The 25,485-nt window shown below is 53.3% G+C and overlaps 10 protein-coding genes across 10 annotated transcripts; 4 read left to right on the forward strand and 6 right to left on the reverse strand.

Moving 5' to 3' along the window:
• Window positions 1-131: 131 nt before the first annotated feature.
• Window positions 132-1,971, reverse strand: JCM15063_002820 (uncharacterized protein; the record flags this gene model as incomplete). The annotated part of the gene is made up of 3 exons (XM_076679330.1): window positions 132-822; window positions 905-1,553; window positions 1,629-1,971. Coding segments are annotated over 3 exons (1,683 nt in total), but the record flags the coding sequence as incomplete, so codon positions are not given.
• Window positions 1,972-2,789: 818 nt separating this feature from the next.
• On the forward strand, window positions 2,790-7,666 carry FUN12 (translation initiation factor eIF5B; the record flags this gene model as incomplete). Its single annotated transcript, XM_076679331.1, has 14 exons — window positions 2,790-2,848; window positions 3,039-3,804; window positions 3,878-4,303; window positions 4,381-4,867; window positions 4,939-5,339; window positions 5,405-5,515; window positions 5,580-5,708; window positions 5,776-5,856; window positions 5,923-6,399; window positions 6,463-6,726; window positions 6,787-6,949; window positions 7,018-7,155; window positions 7,224-7,460; window positions 7,530-7,666. 14 exons carry the CDS (start codon window positions 2,790-2,792, stop codon window positions 7,664-7,666), a joined length of 3,876 nt encoding a protein of 1,291 aa, XP_076533441.1.
• A 3,045-nt stretch (window positions 7,667-10,711) lies between these two features.
• On the reverse strand, window positions 10,712-11,848 carry JCM15063_002822 (uncharacterized protein; the record flags this gene model as incomplete). Its single annotated transcript, XM_076679332.1, has 1 exon — window positions 10,712-11,848. One exon carries the CDS (start codon window positions 11,846-11,848, stop codon window positions 10,712-10,714), a length of 1,137 nt encoding a protein of 378 aa, XP_076533442.1.
• A 712-nt stretch (window positions 11,849-12,560) lies between these two features.
• JCM15063_002823 (Sas10/Utp3/C1D family protein) lies at window positions 12,561-13,695 on the reverse strand (the record flags this gene model as incomplete). Its single annotated transcript, XM_076679333.1, has 5 exons — window positions 12,561-12,757; window positions 12,812-13,147; window positions 13,223-13,313; window positions 13,382-13,437; window positions 13,509-13,695. 5 exons carry the CDS (start codon window positions 13,693-13,695, stop codon window positions 12,561-12,563), a joined length of 867 nt encoding a protein of 288 aa, XP_076533443.1.
• A 115-nt stretch (window positions 13,696-13,810) lies between these two features.
• On the forward strand, window positions 13,811-14,441 carry YSF3 (U2 snRNP complex subunit YSF3; the record flags this gene model as incomplete). The annotated part of the gene is made up of 5 exons (XM_076679334.1): window positions 13,811-13,813; window positions 13,943-14,003; window positions 14,076-14,103; window positions 14,200-14,323; window positions 14,394-14,441. 5 exons carry the CDS (start codon window positions 13,811-13,813, stop codon window positions 14,439-14,441), a joined length of 264 nt encoding a protein of 87 aa, XP_076533444.1.
• Window positions 14,442-14,672: 231 nt separating this feature from the next.
• On the reverse strand, window positions 14,673-16,537 carry JCM15063_002825 (MFS transporter; the record flags this gene model as incomplete). Its single annotated transcript, XM_076679335.1, has 6 exons — window positions 14,673-14,896; window positions 14,971-15,075; window positions 15,150-15,294; window positions 15,364-15,976; window positions 16,056-16,332; window positions 16,399-16,537. 6 exons carry the CDS (start codon window positions 16,535-16,537, stop codon window positions 14,673-14,675), a joined length of 1,503 nt encoding a protein of 500 aa, XP_076533445.1.
• A 471-nt stretch (window positions 16,538-17,008) lies between these two features.
• JCM15063_002826 (uncharacterized protein) lies at window positions 17,009-18,097 on the reverse strand (the record flags this gene model as incomplete). The annotated part of the gene is made up of 1 exon (XM_076679336.1): window positions 17,009-18,097. The coding sequence occupies one exon, from the start codon at window positions 18,095-18,097 to the stop codon at window positions 17,009-17,011; it is 1,089 nt and encodes a 362-aa protein (XP_076533446.1).
• A 399-nt stretch (window positions 18,098-18,496) lies between these two features.
• JCM15063_002827 (uncharacterized protein) lies at window positions 18,497-19,060 on the forward strand (the record flags this gene model as incomplete). The annotated part of the gene is made up of 4 exons (XM_076679337.1): window positions 18,497-18,579; window positions 18,649-18,731; window positions 18,813-18,887; window positions 18,975-19,060. The coding sequence occupies 4 exons, from the start codon at window positions 18,497-18,499 to the stop codon at window positions 19,058-19,060; spliced, it is 327 nt and encodes a 108-aa protein (XP_076533447.1).
• A 293-nt stretch (window positions 19,061-19,353) lies between these two features.
• On the reverse strand, window positions 19,354-22,385 carry JCM15063_002828 (uncharacterized protein; the record flags this gene model as incomplete). Its single annotated transcript, XM_076679338.1, has 11 exons — window positions 19,354-19,582; window positions 19,674-19,789; window positions 19,882-20,015; window positions 20,096-20,198; window positions 20,271-20,341; window positions 20,400-20,450; window positions 20,509-20,667; window positions 20,736-20,931; window positions 21,004-21,639; window positions 21,705-22,159; window positions 22,217-22,385. The coding sequence occupies 11 exons, from the start codon at window positions 22,383-22,385 to the stop codon at window positions 19,354-19,356; spliced, it is 2,319 nt and encodes a 772-aa protein (XP_076533448.1).
• Window positions 22,386-22,976: 591 nt separating this feature from the next.
• Window positions 22,977-24,914, forward strand: JCM15063_002829 (uncharacterized protein; the record flags this gene model as incomplete). Its single annotated transcript, XM_076679339.1, has 6 exons — window positions 22,977-23,153; window positions 23,220-24,021; window positions 24,085-24,103; window positions 24,170-24,523; window positions 24,600-24,736; window positions 24,805-24,914. The coding sequence occupies 6 exons, from the start codon at window positions 22,977-22,979 to the stop codon at window positions 24,912-24,914; spliced, it is 1,599 nt and encodes a 532-aa protein (XP_076533449.1).
• Window positions 24,915-25,485: the final 571 nt, after the last annotated feature.

Raw genomic sequence — 25,485 nt, forward strand, 5'->3', positions numbered from 1 at the left:
CCCCCCCCCCCCCCCCCCCCCCCCCCCCCCCCCCCCCCCCCCCCCCCCCCCCCCCCCCCCCCCCCCCCCCCCCCCCCCCCCCCCCCCCCCCCCCCCCCCCCCCCCCCCCCCCCCCCCCCCCCCCCCCTGACAAATCCAGCAGGGATGACAGGACGAGTTCGTTCGTCCGTCGTTCCAATCTGGTGGAATTTGACAGGTTTCGAACCTGATTCATGTCGATGATGTCCCGCGAGCGCTTTCCAGTGACTTGATCGATCTCGGTGATCTGGGAAACCTCGTTTGTCGGTAGGGGAGTTCGCCTTCTGCTTTGATTTTTGCTTCAGTTGCTCCTTGTGTTTCTGTTGCTGTTTCTTCTTCTTGACCGTGACAATCCGCTTCTTCATTCTCTGTTCTCCAACTTGTACAGCTTGCTCGACTGACGAAGAAGATGTTCCTACGACTCGGAATCGATCAGCGAGAGGATGTCGTTGGAATCGATACACAGCTTGATCGTCGTCCGACATGAGAACAAGAGTAGGTTTTCCCCCTGCATCGATGACTTGCCACTCTTTCGAGATCTCGTCGAGGTACTCAAGTTGGGCTTGTCGAGCAGAAGAAGATTCGAGGGTTTTCGCCGTTGATGTTGATGACAGGGAGAGCAAGCTGTTGATCGATTTGATCACGGCAGCAAAATAGTTTGTGATCATCGAGTCGTCGAGCCCCGGTCGAGCGGTGTACGCGGAAGAGTACGGAGAGACGGCCCCTGCGCTCGTGGAAGGATCGTTCGAATCGATCACGGCTGAAGGACCGATCCGATCTGCTTCAAGATATTTGTCTCCAAGGCTGTCGCAAAGAGTATGCAATGGTTGAAAGTCAGGGACTCGTGCTCTATCAAACGAGGGATCCGAGGTTTTTCTGCGCATACCGGACATGAACCCCAATCACCAGATCTCGCAGCCGTTTTAGTTCGGATTCGGGCCGTGCCAATCCCAGTTCGTCTATTGACTGTTGAACCATGGCAAGCACGTCCGAGTTGGGCTTCCACACCTTTTTGATCTCGTCGCTCAATCGATCGAACGCGTTGTGAAACTCGTCCGGCAAGGCCTGTTCCGGATCGAGTCCTCCCAAGTGAATCTGTCCTGCGTGGTTCGGGTTGGGAGCACGATCTAGTTCGTGTAAATGGTCGAGCTCGATGTGGTCGGTGAACAGGTTCAAGATTGTGCGATCGAGCCCGTCCATGTCGCGATGAGGTCCCCACACGACATGATCTGCATTCGTCCATTCCGGGACCCAATCCTCAAGTGGCTGATCCGTAAGGAGTTGATGATCGAGCGGACTGAGTTTGACTTTGGTTCGTTTCGCGTTCGAGTTTGCGCGAGGCGGTCGACATTTGAGACTTGGCGCGCCATTCGAAGGGTACGCGAGCGGTATTGTAGGAGCGAGGGGTTCAAAGTACGATATGAACGGGCCATAATTCCATTCGGTCGAGTCGATGAGGAAAGTGTATCCGAAATGGGTCGAGAGGGCAGCGAGTCGTAACATCAAGTTTAGTTCGGATCCTTGTCCGTGTAAACCTGATCATGTTGTTGCAAAGATGTTTTAGTATGCTTGCGATATCTTGCGAGAAGAAGCAGGAGGGGGCGACTGACCTGCGAATCGAAAGAGGAACGTCTTGGGACAGACTGGCAGTCTGGCGAGGGATTCGAACACTTCATTCCGATCGTCTTCATGATCGACGATATGCAGTAACGGATCAGGACCGTGCGAGGCATTCGTGAACGACCTCGGTAGGTTCGCTTGCGCGAGCTCAACTTTGCTCCCGAATGCGGCGGTATGTCGAGCGAGTCCGATCCAAGTGATGCAGGTCACGGAGAGCAGGGTGAACAAGATGGGTTTGAACCGGCGCTTGAATATCGGATTGGACAAGCTCGATACGGTCGACACCGAGGCGGTCCTGCCGTGGCTCGAAGTCGAAGCGATCGAAGTGTACATCTGGTTGCGATTAGTCTCGATCCTTGCAGACGGCAAGGGCTGAGAGCTCAGTGGACGAGAAATCTTGGCTTGAGGAATTGTGCTTGGCGGTGAAAGCGAGACAGCGAGAATGTGTGTTTGTACTTTAGACCTGGACACAAGGCAACATCCTGGACGAGCGTCGTGCGAATGGAAGGCGAGGTCTGTGATCAAGGGCCGAGGAGTGGGTACGTAAAGCCGACAGTAGGAAGAGTCGCAGCGCGCAACACCGCGGACGCGACTTGCAAATCCGCGCGCGTCGACCCGCGATCACAAGTTTGCGTTTTCCTCTCTGCTCTCGGTGAAATTTGTACGATGACTTCAAAAGGGTAGATTGTTTACATAGTACATGAACTGCCAAGACCGCAGACGCAAAAATTCCCGATGAGAATGACGAAGCGGACCCATCGCAAGTGCTACAGGGCATCAGGAAGTCCCGTTCATCTCGCCGACCATGGGTCCTGTAACTAGCTTGAAGCGTGCCGTGCGGAAGTATCTCGCGCGACAGCCAGCAAGGCGAGGAATACGAGAATGATCGAGTCATCCCATGTCGCATGAACGGTGTGACTGGTCGATTCTGCGTGCTGGTGCAGACACGAACAGAACTGGCCCGTGGCTGAACGATTTGAGCGATCTGTTCGTGTCTGTGGTGGCTGAGACGCTGGTCATGGTATGGGCTGCCAAATCAATTCATTTAGTATAGCGGCTGGTAGAAGCATTAGACTTTTCAGATGTAATCGGATGAAGATCTCCAATTTCTTCCTTTCGCCGCCTCTGCGCTCCATCGTGCCGATTCGATCATGCCGCCTAAAAAAGTCAAAGGAGGCAAGAAGAAGCCTCAAGACGATGATGCCTACTGGTCAGTCATCCCTGATCCTCTCCCCTCTTCGTCTAGTTGGCTTTGTTACGGCTCCTCGCCTCTCTCTCCCTCTCTCGTGACTCGACACTGATCCACCTTGTACCACTTTTTGGTCCTTCGGCCACTTGCTATCAACGACTCTTACCCATGCGATCGTCCGTCACTGCTTCGCGTTTCTCTCCTCGAACAGGGAAGCGAAATCGGGCGCATCGCCCGCCGCATCCGGCCTCGTATCGGACTCTGAAGATGTGCCCAGCACGAACTCGAAATCCAAGAAGAAGAACGGAGGAGGGTTCGCCGCACTCGAATTGAACGAAACGAACGACACCCCTTCCGACAACGACGACGAAGATGGAGAAGGGTTGATGGCCCAACTCGCCAAGGCGTCTTCGAACAACAAGAAGAAGGGAAAGAAGGGCAAGAAGGTAGTCGATGATGACGATTACTTCAACCCGGAATCTGAAGCAGCCACGCCAGCCGACGAAGAGGAGAACAGCAAGGCACCGGTTGAAGCAGGAGACGATTGGATGGAGGAAGAGTTTGGAGGTGCAGCCAAGAAGGGCAAGAAGGCAGGCAAGAAGGGCAAGAAGCAGCAAGCTGTAGAACCAGAGGAGGAGGTTGCCCCTGCTGCCGCGGCAGACGAGCCCGAGGAGAGCAAAGCACCGGTTGAAGCCGGAGACGACTGGATGGAGGAAGAATTCGGTGGATCGGGCAAGAAGGGCAAGAAGGCGGGCAAGAAGGGAAACAACAAACAGCAGAAGAAGCCGGAAGACGATGAAGACGAGATCGACCAGGTGACCCAAAAAGTCGACCAAGTCAAACTCGACGACGCTCCCGCCGCTCCTGCTCCCGCTGTCACTGCCGCAGCTGAAGATGACGAGGACAAGGAAGACGACGGTGCACCGAAACTGTTGAGCAAGAAGGAGAAGGAAAAGCTCAAGAAAGAGAAAGAAAAGGCAAGCACACTCGCTTGCAGAAAGGCTTCTTTCTTCTCTGAACTGACGGACTTGGGTGTAACGATCGAGACAGGCCAAGAAGAAGGCTCAAGCGGCCGCGAAGAAGGCGGCTGCCGGAGGCGAGGCCGCTCCAGCCTCTGCACCTGCTGCCGCAGCCGAACCCACTCCCGCTGTCGACAACGCCGACAACAATGACGACGACGATGCCGAAGGCGGAGCAGGCGGCGAGGGCGCTTCATCGAAGAACAAGAAGAAGAAGAAGAAGAAGGCCGCTGCTGCCGAAGCCCCCAAGGAGGAACCTGCACCGGCCAAGAAGGGCAAAGGAGGTGGACAGATGGCAGCTTTGAGGGCATTGGTCGAGGCGCAAAAGAAGGCTGCAGAGGAGCAGGCTCGACGAGAAGAGGAGGAACGATTGCGAATTGAGGAAGAAGAACGCAAAGCCGAGGAGGAGGAGCGATTGAAGCTCGAAGAGCGTGCGAGGAAAAAGGAGAAGGAAAAGGTCAGCTGCATTTCCCGGGCCTACTCCGCGCGTGTTGCGTTAAGCTGATCTCCTTCCAACGCGTTTTATCACTGCAGGCCAAGAAGGAGCAGCTCAAGAAGGAGGGCAAACTGTTGACGCCGAAGCAAAAGGCTGAACGTGCCGCCGCTGAAGCTCGTCGCCAGGCTCTTCTCGGCAGTGGTGTCGTCATCGCTGGTCTCCAGAAAGACGCTGGAGAGGCTGAACAGCCCAAGAAGGTCAGCTACGGTAGCCGAAAGCGTGGCGGTCAGCAACAGAAGAAAGAAGAGTCTGCACCCGCTCCCGCTCCCACTCCTGCGCCTGCCGTCAAGAAGACGGAGGATGCCAAGCCTGATGCCAAAGTCGAGGCCGTCAAGAAGGATACGGAGGACGAAGACGAGGACGTCAAGGACAGTTGGGACGCTTCGAGCTCGGAAGAGGAGGATGCAGGCAAGGAGGAAGCAGAGAAGGAAGACGACGTCAAGGATAGCTGGGACGCCTCGAGCTCGGAGGAGGATGAAGAGGAAGAGGCCAAGAAGCCTGCATCTGCGCCTGCTGCCGCAAAGCGTGAGTTCCGGGACTTGCTCGCAACGACTCTTGGAAGAGCGATTACTGAAGACGTACCTGTCTTGCCACAGCAACCACTAACGGCAAAGCCGCTCCCGCCACTGGCAAGAAGCAGCCGCCCGCAGTCCAAGCCTCCGTGCCTTCAAAGGCGAAGGCCGCACCCGCCGTCAAGGGCAAGGGCAAGGCTGCCGAATCTTCGTCTGAGGAAGATTCTGACGACGACGACGACGATTCTGATGACTCGGACGACTCGGACGATTCGGACGATTCCGATGACGACTCGGACGACAGCGATGAGGATGGTCTTACAGCGACCGAAAAGCAGCTTGCCCAGAAAAAGGCAGAGGCCAAGGAGAGGCGACTCGCAAAGAACGAAGCGGCGCTCCAAGAGCGAAGCAAGGACAACCTCCGCTCGCCAATCTGTGTCATCATGGGTCACGTCGATACCGGAAAGACCAAGCTCCTTGACAAGGTATCTTCATGCCTCTCCTGCTCACTCCAGTTTTTCATCATCGCTGACCTCACCTTTGTTGCCAGATTCGTCAAACCAACGTCCAAGAGGGAGAAGCTGGAGGTATCACTCAACAGATCGGTGCGACATACTTCCCGATGGACGCCATCCGTCAAAAAACTCGTGTTCTCGGCGATGTAAGCAGTTGTTTCTTCGAAACTTCTCAAGAGCCATAATTTGACCTGGTCCCTTTTTCCATAGGGCGATCTCGCCGAATACAAGCTTCCTGGTCTGCTCGTCATCGATACGCCTGGTCACGAGTCGTTCACCAACCTTCGAACTCGTGGTTCGTCGCTTTGTAACATTGCTATCCTCGTTGTCGATATCATGGTGGGTCGCGCTTGTCGATACACGCAGATTTCCGTATTGTTTTCGCTAACTCGCTTTTCGGCTACAGCACGGTCTCGAGCAACAAACTCTCGAATCGCTTCGAATGCTCCGAGACGGCAAGACTCCGTTCATTGTCGCGCTCAACAAGGTATGTGGAATCTGACAGCTGGTATGCTTGCGCGTCAGGGCGCTCACCTATGGCTTTCGCTCGCAGATCGATCGACTCTACGGCTGGCAAGCGATGAAGGATGGAGGATTTCAACAGACCCTCGCGCAGCAGAACCGAGCCGTTCAACGCGAGTTCGAGAAGCGTCTGCAGGACACCGTTGTTGCTTTCGCCGAACAAGGTCTCAACGCCGTGCCGTACTACGAGAACAAGAACTTTGCTCGCAACGTCTCGCTCGTGCCGACCTCGGCGCACACTGGAGAAGGTGTTCCCGACATGCTCATGCTCATCATCAAGCTTACGCAAGAGCGCATGGCAGAGCGCCTCATGTACATCTCGACTCTCGAATGTACCGTGCTCGAAGTCAAGGTCATCGAAGGTCTCGGCACGACGATTGATGTCGTCCTCTCGAACGGTGTTCTCAATGAAGGTGACAAGATTGTCGTGTGTGGTCTCAACGGCGCGATCGTGACGCAAGTGCGAGCACTCCTCACGCCTCAACCTATGAAGGAGCTTCGTATCAAGGTGATTTTCGCGGCATCGACCCCTCCGCTCGCATACCTCTCTGACCCGTCTGTCTATGTTTAGGGTCAATACGTTCACCACAAGAGCGTCAAGGCCTCGCTCGGTATCAAGATTGTCGCCCCCGAGCTCGAGAAGGCCATCGCTGGTTCGCGTCTGCTCGTGTGTGGAGAGGACGACGACGAGGACGAGCTTCGAGAGGAAGTCATGTCGGACCTGACGAATTTGTTGGGATCCGTCGACAAGTCTGGACGAGGTGTGTGTGTGCAAGCTTCGACCCTCGGTTCGCTCGAGGCTCTGCTCGAGTTCCTGCGGGTGTCGAAAATTCCTGTAAGTGACGGGCTGTCCTTTTCTCGTTTCTGCGACCGTGCTGAAGTTGCTGTCTGCTAGGTCTCCGGTATCAACATTGGACCCGTGCACAAGAAGGACGTCATGCGTTGCTCGGCTATGCTCGAGAAGGCCAAGGAGCTTGCTGTCATCCTCTGCTTCGATGTTCCGGTTGACAAGGACGCCGAGAAGATGGCTGATGAAGTCGGCATCAAGATTTTCAAGGGTGCGGAATAGCCTCTCGCTCCCTTCACCTTGGACAAGTTCGAGGCTGACTCTGGGTTCTGGTCACAGCCGACATTATCTACCATCTGTTTGATCAATTCACCGCCTACAACGCCAAGATGGTCGAGCTTAAGCGAAGTGAAGCGGCCCCCATCGCCGTGTGGCCTTGTCGTCTCAAGATCATTACGTGTTTCACCAAGCGCGATCGTCCGTTTTTTCTTCTTCTCATCCTGGGCACAGGACGCGTTTGCTGACCAAAGGACCTTTCACAACAGCCATTATTCTTGGTTGCGACATCATCGAGGGTTCGCTCCGAACAGGCACGCCGTTGTGTGTTATCAAGGTGGACCCGGAAACGAAGAAGCGCGAGGTCATCTCGCTCGGCAAGATCACTTCGCTCGAGATCAACAAGAAGGCCAAGGACGTGATCAAGAAGAGTGAAGCGGGAGGAGGAGTCGCCGTCAAGATTGAGCACGCTTCTCACGAGCATGCCAAACAATTCGGCCGACACTGTAGGTTCCCCAACATTCTTCGTTTTCTTCAACATCTGAGGCAGTCACTGAGTCTCTTTCGAATCACAGTCGACGAGAAGGACGAGGTTGTGTCGATGATTTCCCGAAATTCGATCGATGCCCTCAAGGAGCACTTCCGAGCAGATGTACCGAAAGAAGACTGGCTCCTCATCAAGAACCTCAAGACGAAGCTCGACATTGCCTAAAGTCACAAGGGCTTATCCCTGTTTATTCACCCTCTTTTTGTCGTGCACGAGCCTTTTGTCCTTTTGGTTCCTTTGCCCTGTCTGCTGCGCCTTCTGTCTTTTGCAATTTTGCATCTTCTGTACATTGTCCTTTTTTCTTTCTCCCTTCTGCTTGCGATACACCCATCACGTGCCTCCAGCGTTCCCTTGTCTCGATCGAGAGGTGCGCAAAGATGGCAAGGCAATGATTGAAGAATGTTCTCGGATACTATACGATCAATCAGTTAAGGACACAGCCGTCTGATGATGCAATGCAACTGTAGCCGAAACAACGTCGCGGTTTCTTTACATCTATTTTCTTTCAGTCTTTTGAGTCCGAATGGGTGCCTCTTGGGTTTATGCTTCAGTAGACCTGCTGAGGGTTGATCGGCTCGATCGGATTACTCATAGTGAAAGTCCTGTGGGGTACGAGGACGAGAAGAAGAAAAAAAACTGCTGATCAAAAGAGTTCCGGCAGATTGATGCCGAAAGACAACTCATGGTACGTGAACGCATACGTCAAACGTTGACTCGGTGTAAAAGTACCGCAATCCTTGTAGCCACGTTTCAGAGATTTGCTCGGATGTGAAGCTTCATACGACAAGCAAAGATTTCGTTCGTTCTTCGGTCGTCGCCCATGCTTCGAGGAAAAATTAATCTGATCAAATGAGAGTATGATGATCGATGATCTTTGGACAACATGGAAGGATAAGGAACAAAGTCCAAGTTGAATGGGGTAAATGACAGCTCGTCGACGAGCTTGTGATTGCAAGAAAAGTATTCCTTCTGTGCTTATGACGATGCGACACCCGCAGGACAAGCTATCGCGAGCAGGCTCGAAAAATCTTCGCAACACAGTCCAGCATCAGAGAGACTCAAGTGCATCGAATATTGGCCCTTCACGCGCTCGTGGCGGTTGTCGGGGAAACATGCTCAGCAGGCAATAGCTCGCTCACTCTTGCTCAACATGCTCACTCGCACGTTTCGCGGAAATTGGATCAGACTACTTGCAATTTGGGTGTCATGCGCGAGACGTTTTACGCCGAACATTATCCAGAGATGAATCCTTTAAAAAGATAGTTTCAACAATGCAAAGTTAAATAAAACTGCCAGGCGTCAAGTCGGATTTGCTCAGGCAAGTCCTTGCGTCGGGACTGCGTTACCTCCGAAGCGGCTAAGGCGGCGGAGGAGGAATCAGGACGAGTTCCACCCGAGCTGCGCGACACATGCGTCTGACAGCGGCGAATCTGACTGTCGATAACTCTTGATTTACTGTGATCTCCAGCGATGGGTCGTAGATTCCGATCTCCTTGATTCGTTCTTCCACCGGACGTGCCAGGATCATTGTGAGATGATCGAGCGAGAATTGCCCGAGAAGCTCTATTCTCCTGAGCGACTCTGGTTTCGTTGCAAACAACTTCAAGGGCGAACGGACGGACACCTCGGATGCGGTTCGGAGAGACAAAACTCGGAGCTTGCTGAGCTTGTGCAAGAGTGCCTGATATGCCACAATCTCGGACTTGCTCCAGGTAGCGTGCGAAATCCACACTACGAGTTTGACGAGTGCCGGAAAAGAAGGGTTTTCGCAGGCAGCGAGCTTGCGGAATGGGATTGAGAGATGAGTGAGGGTGAACATAGATCTGGACAAGAGGCGAGGAAGATGGGTGCTTAGAGCTGCGGGAGGGGGTTCGGGCCGCATTGTGAACGATTCAAGCTCCATGGGGAGTGGTCGATCCTTGTCCCAGACAGCAAAAGCTCTTTCATCCATCGATAGGCGTCGTAAATTGAGCTCCGGTAAGAATGTCCGGTCATTAGAACAAGCGAGGTCGAGCGATCGTATCGCGTCGAGCTGGCCGCGTTCGACCTTACTCGTGAGGTCAAACAAGGTGACGATGTTCGTCATGAAATGCTCGGTTCGCGGTGCATGCCTCAAGATGGTTCGCAGCGTTGCTTCTGGTGTAGTATAGACGTAAGAACGCTTGCCATAGTCGTATCCCAAAACGAGCGCAACCCTTCTAACGCAAACAAGTGCAACCCTTCTAACGTGGTCGGTGAGGTGTGGACATGTAGTCAAGGTCGACATGAGGGCAGCTGTTGTAACGTTGTAGTTGTAACCTCCCAGATTGTTGCCGCGGCAATCGCTAACCAAAGTTGGAAGCAGGACAAGATCGACACTGAAGTACAAGTTGCGCCGTGCTGATTCGAGAGTGCGGCGTGATACGAGACAACATCGAGCGAGACTCGCACGGTCCAGGTCGGATGAACGCAGGATGAGAGCGATGATCTCCTGGGGGACAGGATTGGGCGTTGCGAGAGACGCTTGAACGTCCATGCCAGAAAGACGTCAAGAGTGTTCGATTGTTTGGTGAACCGTAGAATGAAGAGGTCGGGACTGGTTGAGAAAGCTGGCGGGAGAAGGGTCTGCTGGACAGAGCACCGTCAGTTACAACGACGGTATGAGCGGGAAAAGAACAAAGGGAGAATTTGAAGGGGATCGAGAGCTCCGAAACGGCTCGAGCCCAATTTCGGACAAGTCAAACCCCCTGACTCTGCAACGAGACTAGTCGTCGCTCCGTATTCCGTCTTCCAGCACTTGTTACTAGGGTAAGCTGTGTGTTAAGATTGACTCGATCCGAGTACTTCTTGCTGGCCCGAAAGTCTTTTCGCGAAATCCCTTTCGATCGATCATCCAAATCCCCTCGAATTGAGCTAGTCGGCGAATGAAACCCGTCAGCCCGATGGAGACGACCGATTGTCGTGTGTCAAACTGGTAATTCCGATGCTGCACAATGGGTGAATATCCGCTGCTCAACTAGAAGCTGCAGCCCGACCGGGTTCGATGATGGGCAATTGTTACAACAAACAATCTAGCAACACGAGTCCGAGCCCAGATTACTGCATCAGTACAGCCTCGCAAGACCCTGGGTCGGGAAACAAAAACGGTGCGTATGGCCCTCGCTCTTTTTTTCATTTGACATTTGTTCAGGCAAGTGTTTGCATGGGGCTGCATGACCTCCGAAGCGTTCACTAAGGCGGCGGAGGAGGAATCAGGACCAGTTCAACCCTAGCTGCATGACACATTTGTCGGATAGCGGCGAATCTGACTGTAGTCGATTCGCTATCTCTTGTGCTTAGCATCGATGGGTCGTAGATCCCGATCTCCTTGATTCGTTCTTCCACCGGGTGCGTAAGGATCACTGCGAGATGATCGAGCGAGATTTCCCTGAGAAGCTCGATTCTCCTGAGCGATTCTGGTTTCGTTGCAAACAACCTCAAAGGCGAACGGAAGAACACATCGGATGCGATTCGAAGAGACAAAATTCGTAGGTTACTGAGCTTGTGCAGGAGTGCCTCATATGCCACGACCTCGGACTGATCGTACGTAGCGGACAAAATCCACAGTTCGAGTTTGACGAGTGCCGGGAAAGAAGGGTTCTTGAAGGCAGCGAGCATGTCGAATGGGATTGAGAGATGAGTCAGGGTGAACATAGATTTACGCAAGAGGTGAGGAAGATGGGGGCGACGATTCATGGGAAAGTCGGGGCGCATTGTGAAGGATTCAAGCTTCGTGGGGAGTTGTCGCTCCTCGTCCCAGTCAATGAAGGCACTTTCATTGATCGAGAAGCGTCTCAAATTGAGTTTGAATGAGAGTGTTGGGTCCGAAGCGGCGCTTTTGACGAGGTCGAGCGATCGAATCGCATCGAGCTGGCCGCGTTCGACCTGGCTCGCGAGGCCAAACAAGATGCCGATGTTCGTCTTAAAATGCTCGGTTCGCGGTGCATACCTTAATATGGTTCGAAGCGTTGCTTCTGGTGTCGTAGAGACGTGAGAATAGTCGCGATCGCTGTGATTGTGAACGAGTGCAACCCTTCTAACGTGGGCGGCGAGGTGTGGAGATGTGGACAAGGTCAACATGAGGGCAGCTGTTGTCACATTGTACATGACATCTTCTAGAACGTCGCCACGGCAATTGCGGGTCCACCTTGGAAGCAGGACAAGATCGACACTAAAGTACAAGTTGCGCCGTGCTGGTTCGAGAGTGTGGCGTGACACGAGACAGCACCGAGCGAGACTCGCATGGTTCAGGTCGGATGAACGCAGGATGAGAGCGATAATTTCCTGAGGGAGAGGATCGGGCTTTGCGAGAGACGCTTGTACATCCATGCCAGAAAGACGTCACGAGCGTTCAATTCCTTGTCGAACGGTAGGATGAAGAGATCGGGAACGGTTGAGAAAGCGGCGGGGAGAAGGGTCTATTGGACAGAGCACCGTCAGATGCCACGACGGTGTGAGCGGGAACCAGAACTCACATCAGCCTGTTCCAAATCGCGGTTGCCTACGATTGAGCAAGGAGTGCGAGAAGCCAAGTGTTCAACCTGATCGGCTCGTTCAGACAGTCAGCAGAACAAAGCGAGAATCTTGAGGGGGATCGAGAGCCGAAACGGCTCGAGTCCAATTTCGGACAAGTCGGACCCCTGACTCGCGACGAGGTTAGTCTTCGCTTCGGAGTTCGTCTTCCGATACTTGCTGCCAGGGTAGGCTTCGGGTTAAGATCCGTGTGCTTCTTGCTGTCTCGAGAGTCTTTTCGCGAAATCTCTTTCGATCGAAGCATCGAGCTACTCGGCGAATGAAACTCATGATCACCAGCCCGATGAAGACGACCGGTTGTCGTGTGTCAGACTGGCACGTCCGAAGAAGCTGTTAGGAGGGTGATTATCCGCTGCTCTGGCCCGAGCGGGTTCGGTAATGGGCAATCATTACAACAAAGAATCTAGCAACACGAGTCTGAACCCAGATTGCAGCATCAGTACAGTCTCGCGAGTATGCAGATATGGTCTGATGCTAGCTTACACAGTATGATAGGAGCCCAGGGAAGCTACTTCTTCAGTTTCAGCTTCTTGCTATCCTTCTTCTTCTTGTTCTTCTTGCTGTTTGCACTCGGCACTTCAGTAGCACTATCGTTTGAAGCTGATCTGAGGGGTGTCGAAGCGCCCGAAGTCGTCACTGATTCGTTCACTGCCTTGGATTTTTTGCGTTTCTCTGATGAAGCAGCAGGTTTCGGTTGATCGTAGCCTGTCGAGTAAAAAGTTAAGGACCACAAAGAGTCAGCTCGTGTTTGTTCGGGACCTGTGGCAGGAAGAACGCAAAGGTTTGACTTGCCAGCAAAAGGATCCAAAGATTTCCGTTTCCCTTTGGGATTCACTTTGTCGACAGCATTGTCCGACACTGCACCTGGTACCACCTCTTCTTCGTCCTCATCATGGTCATCGAGCAATCGCTCGACCTCCTCGTTCTCCTCCTCCTCCTCGGGTCCTTCGGCATCGAACCTCGTGTGCGTTCCTCCAATATCCATTTCGGCATCCTCTGCTGTCGGAGTGTAATTGGGATCGACTTTCGATTTCTGAGAAGCGATCGCGTGGTTGATGAATCGAGATGCAGCCTGTTTGTCGATTTGCATACGACCTTGAAAACGGAAAAAAAGAAGTCAGTCCTCAGTTTTTCGGTTGAAAGAAAGGAGGAAAAAGGTTGGTGATTCACGGTGTACTTGTGCCGGGGTTGGAGTCGGTGCAGGCGGTTCCTGTCCTGATTCGGCCGACTTGAGCTTGACAAAGTATCCTTTCAGTCGTTCCTGTAATTTCCTCCACAAACGGCAATCAGCTTGGGGCCGCATATGCGACGAGAGCGAGAGACGCTCACGATCTCTTGCATCACTGGGTGATTTGTAGGATCAACACCACTCGTCTTGAGGTACACTGAGGAGCGATTTGGAGAAGATCAGTAAACGGAGCAGCATTCCTTGATTCTCGCGATTTTGAAAGCTCACCCCAGATGAGATCGTGTACTGCATAGCTGACGAGGACGTTCAGTTTCGCTTTCGCGAGCGGGTCGTCCTGATGTTGAGCGACGAGATCGGCAAACGGCGTTTGCAGCAATGGTTCGAGAGCAGTTTCGAGCGATCCGATTTCACTCGAAAGGTTCGACAAGGTTTGCAAGAGTGCTGGATCGGCCATTGTTGCGTCTGTCTGAGTTCTAGGTTGTAGTTGATGAGCGGTAGAGAGGGGAATCAAGAAAGTGCCGGAACTTGGCCTGTCCTCCACTTTGCGTTCACTCAGTCTTGAACCGGTCATGGTAAGCTCATGTACAGTACTGAAGGCTGTAGTGACGCGCTGACACACTGTCTGACCTGTCTCTACTCGCGTTCGATCTCACTTTGTGTACCGTCTCGGGGTCTCATCGCCTTGCACCGCTCGTGTACAGTCTAGTGAACTTCGCCATACCGCTACGACCCAGATTGCACAACTGCATGCGCGATACACGGGTAAGTCATCTATGTCGCCGTCACGCCAGCGCGTTCCGGTTCCACGACCGACTGACTCTCTTTCATAACCAGGTACTGGACACGCTGATACATCCAAATAGTGCGTCTTTCATCTCTATCTCTCTATCCGCGTCCTCGGCACGACAGCGAAAACGAGACAACGAAAGAGCTGATAACAAACGCTCGCTCCTCTCAGTGAATGGTTGACGAACCAACATCGCGACACTTCTTCCTCGATCGTGGGTCATCCAGCATTGTTGCAGTACATGGCGATCGCAGATGGAGAAACTAGTGCACGAGTCAAATTCGAATTGACCGAGGTACACACACGCTTCATTCTTTGTCTCTCTCTCTACATCCGAAAAAGCTAATCATTGCCTATGGTTACAGAGGATGTTGCAACCTTGTGGTCCTCCTCCGCCGAAGGAAGACGAATAGTGTCTCCTCCAAGTTTACGTGTGAATCGTTTCAGTGCGCCTAGTGTTGTAATCGTATATTTGTCTCTGCCGTGCGTCTCCCCGCTCGTCTCGCTTCAAAGTAAAGTACAGGGAGCATGAGAGGTGAATATTACAAGATGCAAAAAGGCGTTCGATCGTACCTTGATATGCAAGTCATAGTATGCCATAAACACAAAAAAAATCCAAATACAACCCCCGAATATACCATGCTCTAGGTCAGAGTGTTCTCTTGCTGAACTTGTGTTTGACCTTGTCTCCATCGAAGCCACCATTTCGGTTTCCCTCCAACCCAAATCAAGATCGCTGGGAGACACAGTGCGCTCAAGGCAGCACTGAGGACCGTCAAGATTGTCCAACTCTCATATTTGGAAGTGTGTGAAATGATTTGACCTGCGACGATTGGTCCGATGAAAGATCCAATCGAAAAGGCCATGTCTAGAATGGTGAAGGATCGAGTCAGCATTGGACCCGAAATCGGTTCTCAGAAAGCAGGAAGGGAAAGAACGTACTGAAAGCGCCAAAGACATGAGGTGTCGTAATCCCCTTCTTCGATTCGCTCGCGACGACGTTGAGATCGACCGTGACGGGAGTCAGGAAGAAACTCATTCCGAGCCCTGTCCATACAGCGCTCAATCATCAGTCCTTGCTGCCGATGTTCTCGAAGAGGAGGAAGAGACGGAAGACGAACCGAGCAGGACGAGGAAAAAGATGAACAGGGCAAGTGGGCCTCGAATGATCAAGAGCGGATAGGCGAGGACCGAGAGACTGACTCCGCCAAACATGATCCATTTCGTGCCGTACTTGTCGACGATCCATCCGGCTAGAGGAGAACCCTGTTGAGACCTCACACATCAGCAATCGCATTCATCTGCAACTCGAAGCAAACGAGAGTCGAGACTGACGATGAACGTGGGGATCACAGCGCCGAGGAAGACGAGTCCAGCTCCGAGCGAATTGAGTCCGTACAGTTTCGACAGATGAATTGTCATGGCGGTGTCGAGCAAACCTCCGAGAATAAAGCCATTCAAGAGCGTGAGCATGAAAGAAGTGAGCGGTCGAGGGTCGGCCAACATGGAAATGAAGCCCAACCAGTGGCTAGGAATTCGGGACGAGGTGTGCTCGGGCTCGACCGTGACCGCCTTCTTGATCTGTTCCTCTTCTGTTTGATTCGCGTCGATCTCCTTGTCCTCTTGCGTTTCGCTTTTGGGCTCGTTCCATCCTGGCGCTTCGAACCCTTTGATCTCGTATCCACTCTGAACCCATTTGAGCGCCTCGTGTTTTTCGATGATGAGTAACCTCATGAGGAGGTCTACCGCGATCAAGATGATTGAGAACACAAACGGCGCCCTCCATCCGAACCTTTCGTACAGTGTTCCACCGACACTCGGACCGAGGGATTGTCCGACACTGAAGCCGATCATCGTGTATCCGATCACGACTCCGGCTCGCTCTTCCGGAACCGAATCCGTTACGAGTGCGAGTCCAATCGTCCACAGTACCGTACCACTGAAGCCTCTGTACATGGAACACGAGAAAATTAGAACTCTGATCAAACCCACGCCGACGGGCGACGCGGAAGGAGATGGTAACGCACTGCAAGATACGTGCGACGACCATCAACGCATAGTTGTTCGCCTCCATGAACAAGATGACCGCTCCAACCATGAACAACAATCCAAGGATCAACGGGATTTGGCGGTTTTTGTATTTGGCTCCGATCCAAGCGACGGGAGGGGACGAAACGATCAACCCGCCTGCGTAGGCAGCTACGAGCCATCCTGTTTTCGAACCGATATCGGAGTAGCCGAGTGCTTCGAGTCGGAATGGGATCACTGGTACGATGATGCTGTACGATGAAAGATCGACGAGGACTGTTTCGAATGTCTCTCAGCTCTTTCGCACATCGAGACGCGATATCACTTCACATTGCGACCCACCTCCGAAGCCAACGCAGAGTGCGATCCACCACGTCGAACTGCGGACTCGCAGGAACAGTGGAGGCCTGCCCGTCTTCTTTTTCTCGATCTCAGTCGCAGTCGGGGGTCCATCGGAACTTGTCCGGACCGGAGGTTCCATCTGCTGTGAAGCGAGCGCGAGCGTGGAGGGAGGTTCGACTGCTTAAAAAGTAAAGCGGAATGAAGTAAGCGATGCCGGCCTCGGGCTTGCGCGCCGCGCGGCGTCAACTCTTCGCGGCAACCGCGGGCAAATCGCGACTACCCGCGCGTCTCGTCGACTCACGTTTGGACTCGTGCTCGCGGGGCGCAGGAGGCTTGGCACCACTGACTAATACAGCCAGTCACGGTCTTGAACGCAAAAGCGAGTCAAGAGTCACGCGTTCAAAGTCGACACAAAGACCGAGAATCGCCTCGGGATTCGGAGAGCCCGTCGCCGAGCTGCACGAGCCCACTGGATTGATTCTGATTTCTTCGACTGTCTATCAACTGGCTGGCGAAGGTGCCGGATGGAACTGTAGGATGGATCGCTAAGAGGGAAGATCGAGAGCGTAAAGTCTAAGCTGGGACTGATTCGAAAGATGGGATAGATCTTTCATTTCGTCCAACGAGGGTTCGAGAGAGCTCTCGCGACCGACGGGGTGACACGAGCGTACTTTTCCCATGCTGTAGGTCCCCAACGTCCTTGACGCCGAATCTCGCGCACGGTCCAACCTTGGTCAGCGTAGTAAGTTGCGCCCACGGAACGAAGAGAGTGACCATTGTATTTAGATCCGAACGCCGTCCGCAGCTCGTGCACGAACCAGGTATACGTTGGGAGCGCGCCAGATGCCTTGACAAATAGATGAGCTCGGGAGGAATGTTTTTTGTCGCGGGCGGAAAGGTACCGGAGGAGGATGGCGGTGAAAGCTGGACTCGTCGCGATGCTGACCAAGACGATCCATGATCCCGCGTCGCCCCGATTGGGATCTTGATACGGTAGAGAGACCTGAAAGTTTTCGGACGAAGCTTCCGCGGTCGCCCGACCGGGAAGCTTGTCGGGATCTCGGAAACGGATGGTCGAGAACAGCGTGAAATCCGTGCTTCGGGCGCAAGTACCAAATCCGAGGGCCACCATCGCAAGGAACAAGAGGCGGTTGTACGAAATGGAGGGTTTGGAGAGCGCTGAGCGGAGGGCGAAATCGAGGAGCGAGAAGGGGAGCGGGGGAGCTCGTTTAACCCGTCTAGCTCGTTTAACCCGTCTAGCTCGTTTAACCCGTGTAGGTTGTTTGACCTCTCCAGCTCCTTCCCGGCCTTTCCAGTGTTTCCGACCTCCTATGATTGTGTCCTTGACGAGCCTCGAGTTTCGAACGAGTTCCCAGTTCGCCTTTCCCATAATCGGTTCGAAGGCGTATGCGAGACCCGAAAGCGAATGCAGAACTGTCGAGACCGACATATACCTCCATGCGATGAACAACGAAAGCGAGTCGATCGTTGGCAACCAGGAAACGTCCATCTCTGAAGTGAAGCGCGACCATAAGCTCAGGGTACGGGCATAGTCGGAACGGGTTTTTGGCTCAAGCGCCGTTTGCGCGAGCTCGTCTCGAAGACGCTGAATCTCCTCGAGTCGGATTTGTGCTGCCGGTAGCGATGGACGGGATGAGAACGCGACTTGCGTTCCGTACTCTCGTCCGTAAGAAGTCATGGTCCGACCGCCTTCAACGCTACCACGAAATGTTCGAGATTCGTCTTGTTGGGCGGAGAGTGAGAAGAGGATTTTGCGAGATGGTTAGCTTGTCAGATCACCTTGAATGTATGCGGGTTCAACTCGGATGTCTCATATTGAACCGGACAGTACTTGGTCCGAATTCCCTCATTCCCTCGTATCCTATCTCCTACCAACTATATTCCTCGCTCTCATCTTCTTCGACGTAAGTCTGTGGTACTTTCTCAGCTTGATCGATCGGAGTCATCGTGCGGGCCCTCCTGGCGCTCGCAACATTGCGCGTTTCGGACATGTTCCCCACACTTGACGCTTACAAACATCTGGCCTCGATTAGCCGGTTCGCTACTGACAGTGCAGCTTGACTCGACAGATATCGACATGTCTTCGACTCCTCCCGGGTCTGGCCGTACCACCGTGTTTGCCTACGCGATCGCCAAGGAAGGCAAAGCCGATGAGCTCCAGTGAGTCTCTCCCCGAGTTCTCCTCCTATCGCTCGAAGGGAACTGAGCAGGACATTGTCGACGACGTAGGAAATTGCTAGCCGAGGCTCGCAAGTCTGCCGAGAGTGACAAGGAGCCTTACACCATCACTTACCGCACAAACCGACATGGAAGTGAGTACTCCGTTCATTGAGGCGCTGCGTGGCCATAAATAGAGGATCTGACCTGTTCCTTCCGTATGCTCGGTTGTGTAGATACCTTTGCCATGTTCGAGGAGTATGATCAAGACGTCGCAGACGCACAGGGCAACAAGGGAATCGAGGCACACAGTACGTTCAATTCCTGCTACATGTTGCCGTGCCTCGATGTGTTCTCTGTAAACTGATCCTCACTTCCGATTCATCAACTCAATCAAGAACTTTGCCCTCCCTTCCAAAACCTGGTCAAGAGCGGTCTCGTCGAGAGTATCGACATCAAATTCTACAACGAGTTCTCTTCGTAAGGCTTCGTGTCACCCTTCCTCTTACCCCAACAAATTGAGCAAGTACCCTGTAAAGACTGAAATTTACAAAAAGTTCTGACCGGATCTTGCGGAAATGCGGGAATGAGCGCTGATGATCTCCCCTTTTTGGTTGCGCATGCTCTGTCGTTCGGTTTTTTCCCCTCATCTACTCGTGACAGTTCTTCGGAGAAGGCCAAGTTCTGAATAAGGATTGTATACAGTCTGAGAAGTATTGTTTGGAAATATGCTACACAACGCTATATAAGTTTAAATATTGATTCGTGATGATCGACTCAAATTTCCTTCTCCCATTTGATACCGTCAGCTTGAGTCTGAAAGACGACAAGATCAGAGCTCTCTTCGTCTTCTTCTCCTCCTCCGCGGCGTTGACGATTTGCAGCATCCGCCGCGTCGAGCGCCAAGAGACTGAAATGACCGCCCGACACGGGTCTCGCAATGAACCGGATCCCCCAATCGTACCCTTCCTCTCCTGGCCAATTCGCCGTCGGAGTCTCGTACAAACTGTTTTCGGAGGCGAGACAGACGTGTCAAGATTGTTCTGATGCTTCGGGATAATTTCTTCTGGTTTTTCTCTTTTTGAAGGGAAACTCACTCTGGGAATGCTGCATCGACTTTGCCCTGCTCGAGATACGCCACGAGGTCATCAATAAACATGTTGCGTGTCGATTTGTCTTCTGTCGAAGCTGCAGCAAACAATTGCCAATCCGTCTAATCGAGAAAAACATGCAAAACGTGGTTTTCAGCCCTCCGATGTTCAAATGTTGATCCCCCGAGACGCAGATATGTCAAGGGTCTCTGACCTTGGCCCAATAGTGACGAGAGTCGAGAGGGACCCCGAATTTCTCTCGTTTCGATTTGTACCATTCGGCTTGGTACTCGTACAACTCTTTCGGGAACAGGTCGAGAGCAAGGATCCGATCTCCAAACAAGTTGTCTTTGCGTTCCCACCCCCAACAACATGTGTCAGTCAACTTTCGCGCTGAGCATGTAGAGTGACGGTCAAGGGTTCCTTACAGAGGGTTCCCCAGCTGTTGTCGTCCTGGTATGCTAGCTTTGCGTGCGGGTTCTGACCCTCGAGGTCGACCATGGCTAGTTTCCACCATTCCTCGACGTAGGCCTGGAATAAAGGGTCTGAGCGTTTGAGCATCTAGGCCGAGTGAAAGCAATGTCGAAGAAGCCAGGCTCGCACCTTGGCGACCGAGCGGTAGTGCACCCAGTCCGTGTACCTTCCAAGCTGATTCGCGAGCTCGGCCATTGCACCTACACCACTTACGAGATTCAGTGACATTCTCTTAGAGGAGAGGATTTTATTGCTCACCGATTCCGACAATCGCTTTGACAGCCAAATTGGTCTGGTTCGCAAGTTGACCTAGAAAAAGGCTAGTAGTGAGAATCGCGGACCTCGAAGCATTGAACTGATTGCTCACCCGCAAAGTCATCTGTCGAGAGTTGATTGGCGGGCAACAAGCCGTCGTCAACGAGAAACGTCGTCCACGACTTGAACACTTCGTAGTGTTTCTCGATCCAGGGCAGATCCGACGTGACTTGGTAGTACGCGAGTGCCATCCAAAGCATGTTTCCGGCCTCTGCAAAAAAAACGATGCCACATCAGCGAAGTGTCGAATCGAGGCTTGCAGGGACAGAAGAGAGTCACCTTCTACAGGCATCGGTTCATCGTTACCTCCGTTGTAACCGGTTGCGTTCGGGTATGTGCCCAGGTCATGTACAGGCCACCGGTTCGGGTACAATCCGGAATGAGTGTAGGTTAGAAGCGGCTCGAGCAGCAATGCAAGCAACGTCGGATTCGTGTAGAGCAGGATCGGGTGGAGAGGGAAAATGACATCGATCGTCTGGCACTCGCAGTAATCAGCCCTTTTTACTTCGACAAGGGCTTTTGCTACAAATGGGCTCCAAGAACTCACAGACATGTCTCCGTTACTGCTGATTTCTTTGAGCCAAGCCATGGTTTGAGATTTGTCCTCTTGCCAGTCTTCGTTGACTCCGGTGGTAAGCTCAAACGTCGCAAAAGCTTGTCGCGTCGAAAGCTCAACGATCGTCGTATAGTTGTCGCCCGAGACTCGTTTCGCGTCCTTGCGGATTTGCGCATCGAACCGCTTCGTCTCGGTCAGCGCTCTCGAGTATCCGAGCTGAAAGTCGGTGATCGCGTCTTCGAACCGCGGGTAGCGAGTCGTCCACAGTCCTTCAAGCGAAATTTGACCGTTGGGAGTGACATAGTTGACGTATGGATGACGGACGTGACCGATTGTGAAAACCACGTTCGGACTTTCGCGCGTGAGAGGCACGGAGAACCCAAAGACCGGCTCGTCGTCGTCGATTCGTCGGTACCTCGAGTCGAATGTGCCATCGAGACGACCCTTTGCAATGAACCTTGCTCGAAGATTGCGAGCCGCTCCGCTCGAGGCAATTGAACGCGTTGAATCCGTCGCGTAAATCGCTTGACCCCATTCCGCTTGCTCGGCAAACTCGCCGTACAGCTGCTGGTCCTTGCGCGCGACGGAATGGAACCCTACACCTCGATGCGCGACAAAGTCCCAGACCTGATGGGGTAGCGGGATGAGTTGAGCTTTGTTGCAAACGCGAGAAAGCGCGATTTTGGACGTACGATCTCGACGGCTGAATCTCCCGAGGCCCATTCTCCTCCAATGTCAGAATAGATCGAGATGGCATGTTTCTTGAGCGCCGAAGGATCGACATCGACGGCAAGGTACGAGAAGGGAAGCGAAGTTCGGATCTCGTCGTTTGGGGTGACGGGAGACAGGAAGGTGACATTGAAATGAACGTTTGCCGCCTCGAATGAGAAGATGGAACGAGTTGCGGTGAACTCGAACGCAGTCTGTTTGGCGGTGCCGGTCGACTCGTGATCCTTGAGCGATTTGTTGCACGAGATGGGCGCGCCGAGAAACTCGTAGGTCTTGCCATCGATACTGATCATGCCTGCCCACGGGAGGACGAACCCTTTCGGCGAGTAAGGACCCCAGCGGACAGGCCAGTGCCGAGCCCATTGCCCCGCGAGCGTCTTTTCGTGGTCTCCGCCAGTCGGCAGCCAGGCATTGAGGTCTGCGTGGGCTCAAGGTTAGCAGGCACAATCCTTTAATTAGCTTCGCTCGTACGCACAGGGGGACTTGACAGCGAGGGGAATGGCAGGCGGCAGCAAGCGAGACGTCTCGCGGGATCCGATCGAGATGTCGTCATTCGAGGCACCGAGCGGGTCGATTGCCGGTCTCGTCGCTACAAGAGCGGCAGTGATCCAAGTGAGCGAGTCTCCTAACGCAGGAAGGCGCATCGTATACGCTAAGAGAGGATGGGAACAGATGCGGCAGCTGAACCGAAGGTCCGATGTGGGGCGACGTTTTCCTTTCTCCGACGCTTTCGACGTCTGCTGCCTGTCTCCTCCACACACGCTTGCTCGTCACGCTCAACGACCTCGCGCCTCGCCATCAGCTCCATCAAGCGTGCACGACCTATCACTGCTGTTTCAAATCACAGTCCTGCGACTTTTGTCGTCCCGTGGGACTCCGCAAAACGTGCGGGTCTCGATCACTCGGCAAAAATTTGTGCATGCTCACACCACGAGGGTTCCCGCTCAGCTTGCTAGCTCTGGCGGACACACAATCCAGGATCCGATTGGCCAAGGAAATCCGAGCTTATTCAAAACAGTTCACCAGGTGCAAGGTCGAAGAAGCGATGGCGCTACGGTACGCGAGACGAGACGAGACGAAAAAAAAACCCTTTTCCTGACTTGACTCGTGCTTCTCCATTGTGGTGTACCCCGCGATTTCGTGCTTGCGAACCCCCCTGCTGCTCTGTTTGCTCTTTCTCTTGCTCTCCTCTTTCATTCGCCCAACGTTTCCCATTCTCGCTTCCTCTGCCACCAATGTCGACAACAACAACATCTCCTCCCTACGAGGACGACGAGAAGCGGTCGGACAGCATCGAGCTCGGCAAACCCCTGGGCAAGACTGATAGCGAGATCGAACAAGATGGTGGCAACATCGTGATGGAAGTGGAAGATGCCGCAGCGCTGGGACTCAAGACCGCAAAGGACGGCAAGGTGTGTCTCCATTCGAGAAGGACGCGCAACTTTTTGGAAACCTGACCCACTTTGTGTTTCATCCAGACCTTGCTCGTGCCGCAGCCGTCGGAAGACCCGAAGGACCCGCTCAACTGGACCCCGGTCAAGAAGGGCTTGATGCTCGCAATTCTGGCTCTCGCTGCGTTCGGAGGCGACTTCCAGAGTGGCGCAGGCATCCCGTTGCTCGAGTCGCAAGGAGAAGAGTGGGGCCTGACCCCGACCGTCGTCAACCGCGCGGGTAACCTCAACGTGCTCTTCCTCGGCATCGGAGGGCTCATTTGGATCCCACCCTTGTACTTCTGGGGACGCCTGCCAGTCCTCTTCTGGACGCAGTTCATCGGCACGTTCCTCGTTCTCGGCTCGGCCCTTGCACCCTCGTTCGAAGCGTACTACGCCCTACGACCTCTCAACTCGTTGTTCCTCACGGCTGGACAAACGATCGGTCTCACCTTTATTCACGACATGTACTTTCACCACCAGTGGGCTCAGAAGATTGGCATCTGGGTCGCCGTGTTCCTCTCGTCTCCGTACTTTGGCCCGTTCCTCGGTGGCTTCATGGTCGACGGTCTCGACAACCAGTGGCGCCCCGTCATGTGGCTCGTCTTCGCCTATAGTGCGGTACTCCTCGCCCTCATCGTCGCCTTTGCCGACGAGACCTGGTACCCCCGCGGACTTGACGTCGAGCTCAATCGACCGACCGGTATCACGGGTCGCATCCTCAACTTGACTGGCGTCACCGCCTTCCGAGAGCGCCAGTACAAGGCCAAGATCTCGCACAGCTGCATGCGACTCGTCGAAGTCTTCTTCAAACCGGTCATCCTCATCTCCTTCTTTGTCTACATGCTCAGTGAGTCTCTTGCAAATTTCATCCACGCTTCTCCCCCATATACTGAGCTTCCGATTGTTGCAGGCTTCATGTGGGCTGTTGGGTAAGCCAGGTCTGAATTTCGGGGCGGCTGAGGAGAACCACCAAACTGACTCTCCTTCTCGCGCAGTATCAACGTCACGTCCTCCATCATCTTCAGCCTTCCCAAACCTCACGGTTACGGCTTCAGCCTCAAAACGATCTCGTTCATCTACTTCACCCCGCTCATCTCGCTCACGATCGGCGAGATCTTTGGTCACTTTGCGAACGACCGAGTCGCTCGAGCCTACATCCGTCGCCACAAGGGTCTCTTCCGTCCCGAGTGCCGACTCTACGTCTTTTTCGGTGCCGCCCTTCTCATGATTGCCGGACTCAACATTGTCGGGTCGGCTCTCGAACACACGCTTTCCGTCGCAGCAGTCATCATTGGATGGGGTAGTTACGTCGTCGGCGTCATGATCGCGTCGGTCGCCATCACTGCCTAGTGAGTCTGATCCCATTCGAGTTCTCCTTATGGGAAGAGTTTGAACTGATCCTGACAATCTTTCAATCCTCTTCAGCGCTCTTGACTGCTACCCCACTGCCGCAGGAGGCGTCAGTGCGTGTATCAATCTCGGACGTACCATGGGTGGATTTGCCGTTGGGTACTTCCAGCTCGAATGGGGACTCAAGAGCGGCTTCGACGTCTCGTTTGGTAGTGAGTATCTCGATCGACTACCTTCTCTCGTTCGCTCGGTCTCTGATGGAATCGTCTGGTGATACCAGTTCAATCCGCGATCGTCGGATTCGCAACCTTGATGGTGCTCGGCCTCGTCCTGTTCGGAGAACGTTTGAGGAAATGGGCTGGACCCCTACACTTTGCCTCGAAACACTAGAAAGAGTTCATCTTCTCTCTCAACCCACTACACTTTCGCTTCCTATCACACTTTAGACGACTCATTCAACAAGAGTCCATCACGACATTCCCTATCAACTAGGGGTCCTTCGACCTGTATCAATAATGTGTTCTTTCTTTCTTTTGGGGGTTCTCAACCATCGGGTTTTCTTTTCAGTACGGTTCTTTTACTCTCTCTCTTTGCACGTCATCAGAATGTTGTTGTCTCGCTCTTCAACCGAGCGAGAATATCGCACATCCACTCAACCTGGATCTCTTATTTATCTCTACCTATCTCGTTTCTTTATCTGATCTTGCAACCAAACACTATTGATTGCTTGACATTGTTCTTTGGTCGCAACGGATGTGTTTCGTCCGAGAGTCGTCAGTCTCGAAAGGTTGGTACAATTCTCCGACCTCGAGCATTCAAAACAAGTGATTCGTGAGATGCAGTGGCTACATTCTGGATGTTATGGGCAACAATTGGTTGGTGCGCAATATTGTCCGATAGTAAGAAGTGATGCAAAAAAAGAAGTCAATGTTCTGCACTCTGCTGTTCGACATAGTAGGAA

This window comes from Sporobolomyces koalae, assembly GCF_050403365.1.
Source record: "Sporobolomyces koalae JCM15063 DNA, S_koalae_JCM15063T_v1_ctg22, whole genome shotgun sequence".
NCBI classification, from domain to species: Eukaryota; Fungi; Basidiomycota; class Microbotryomycetes; order Sporidiobolales; family Sporidiobolaceae; genus Sporobolomyces; species Sporobolomyces koalae.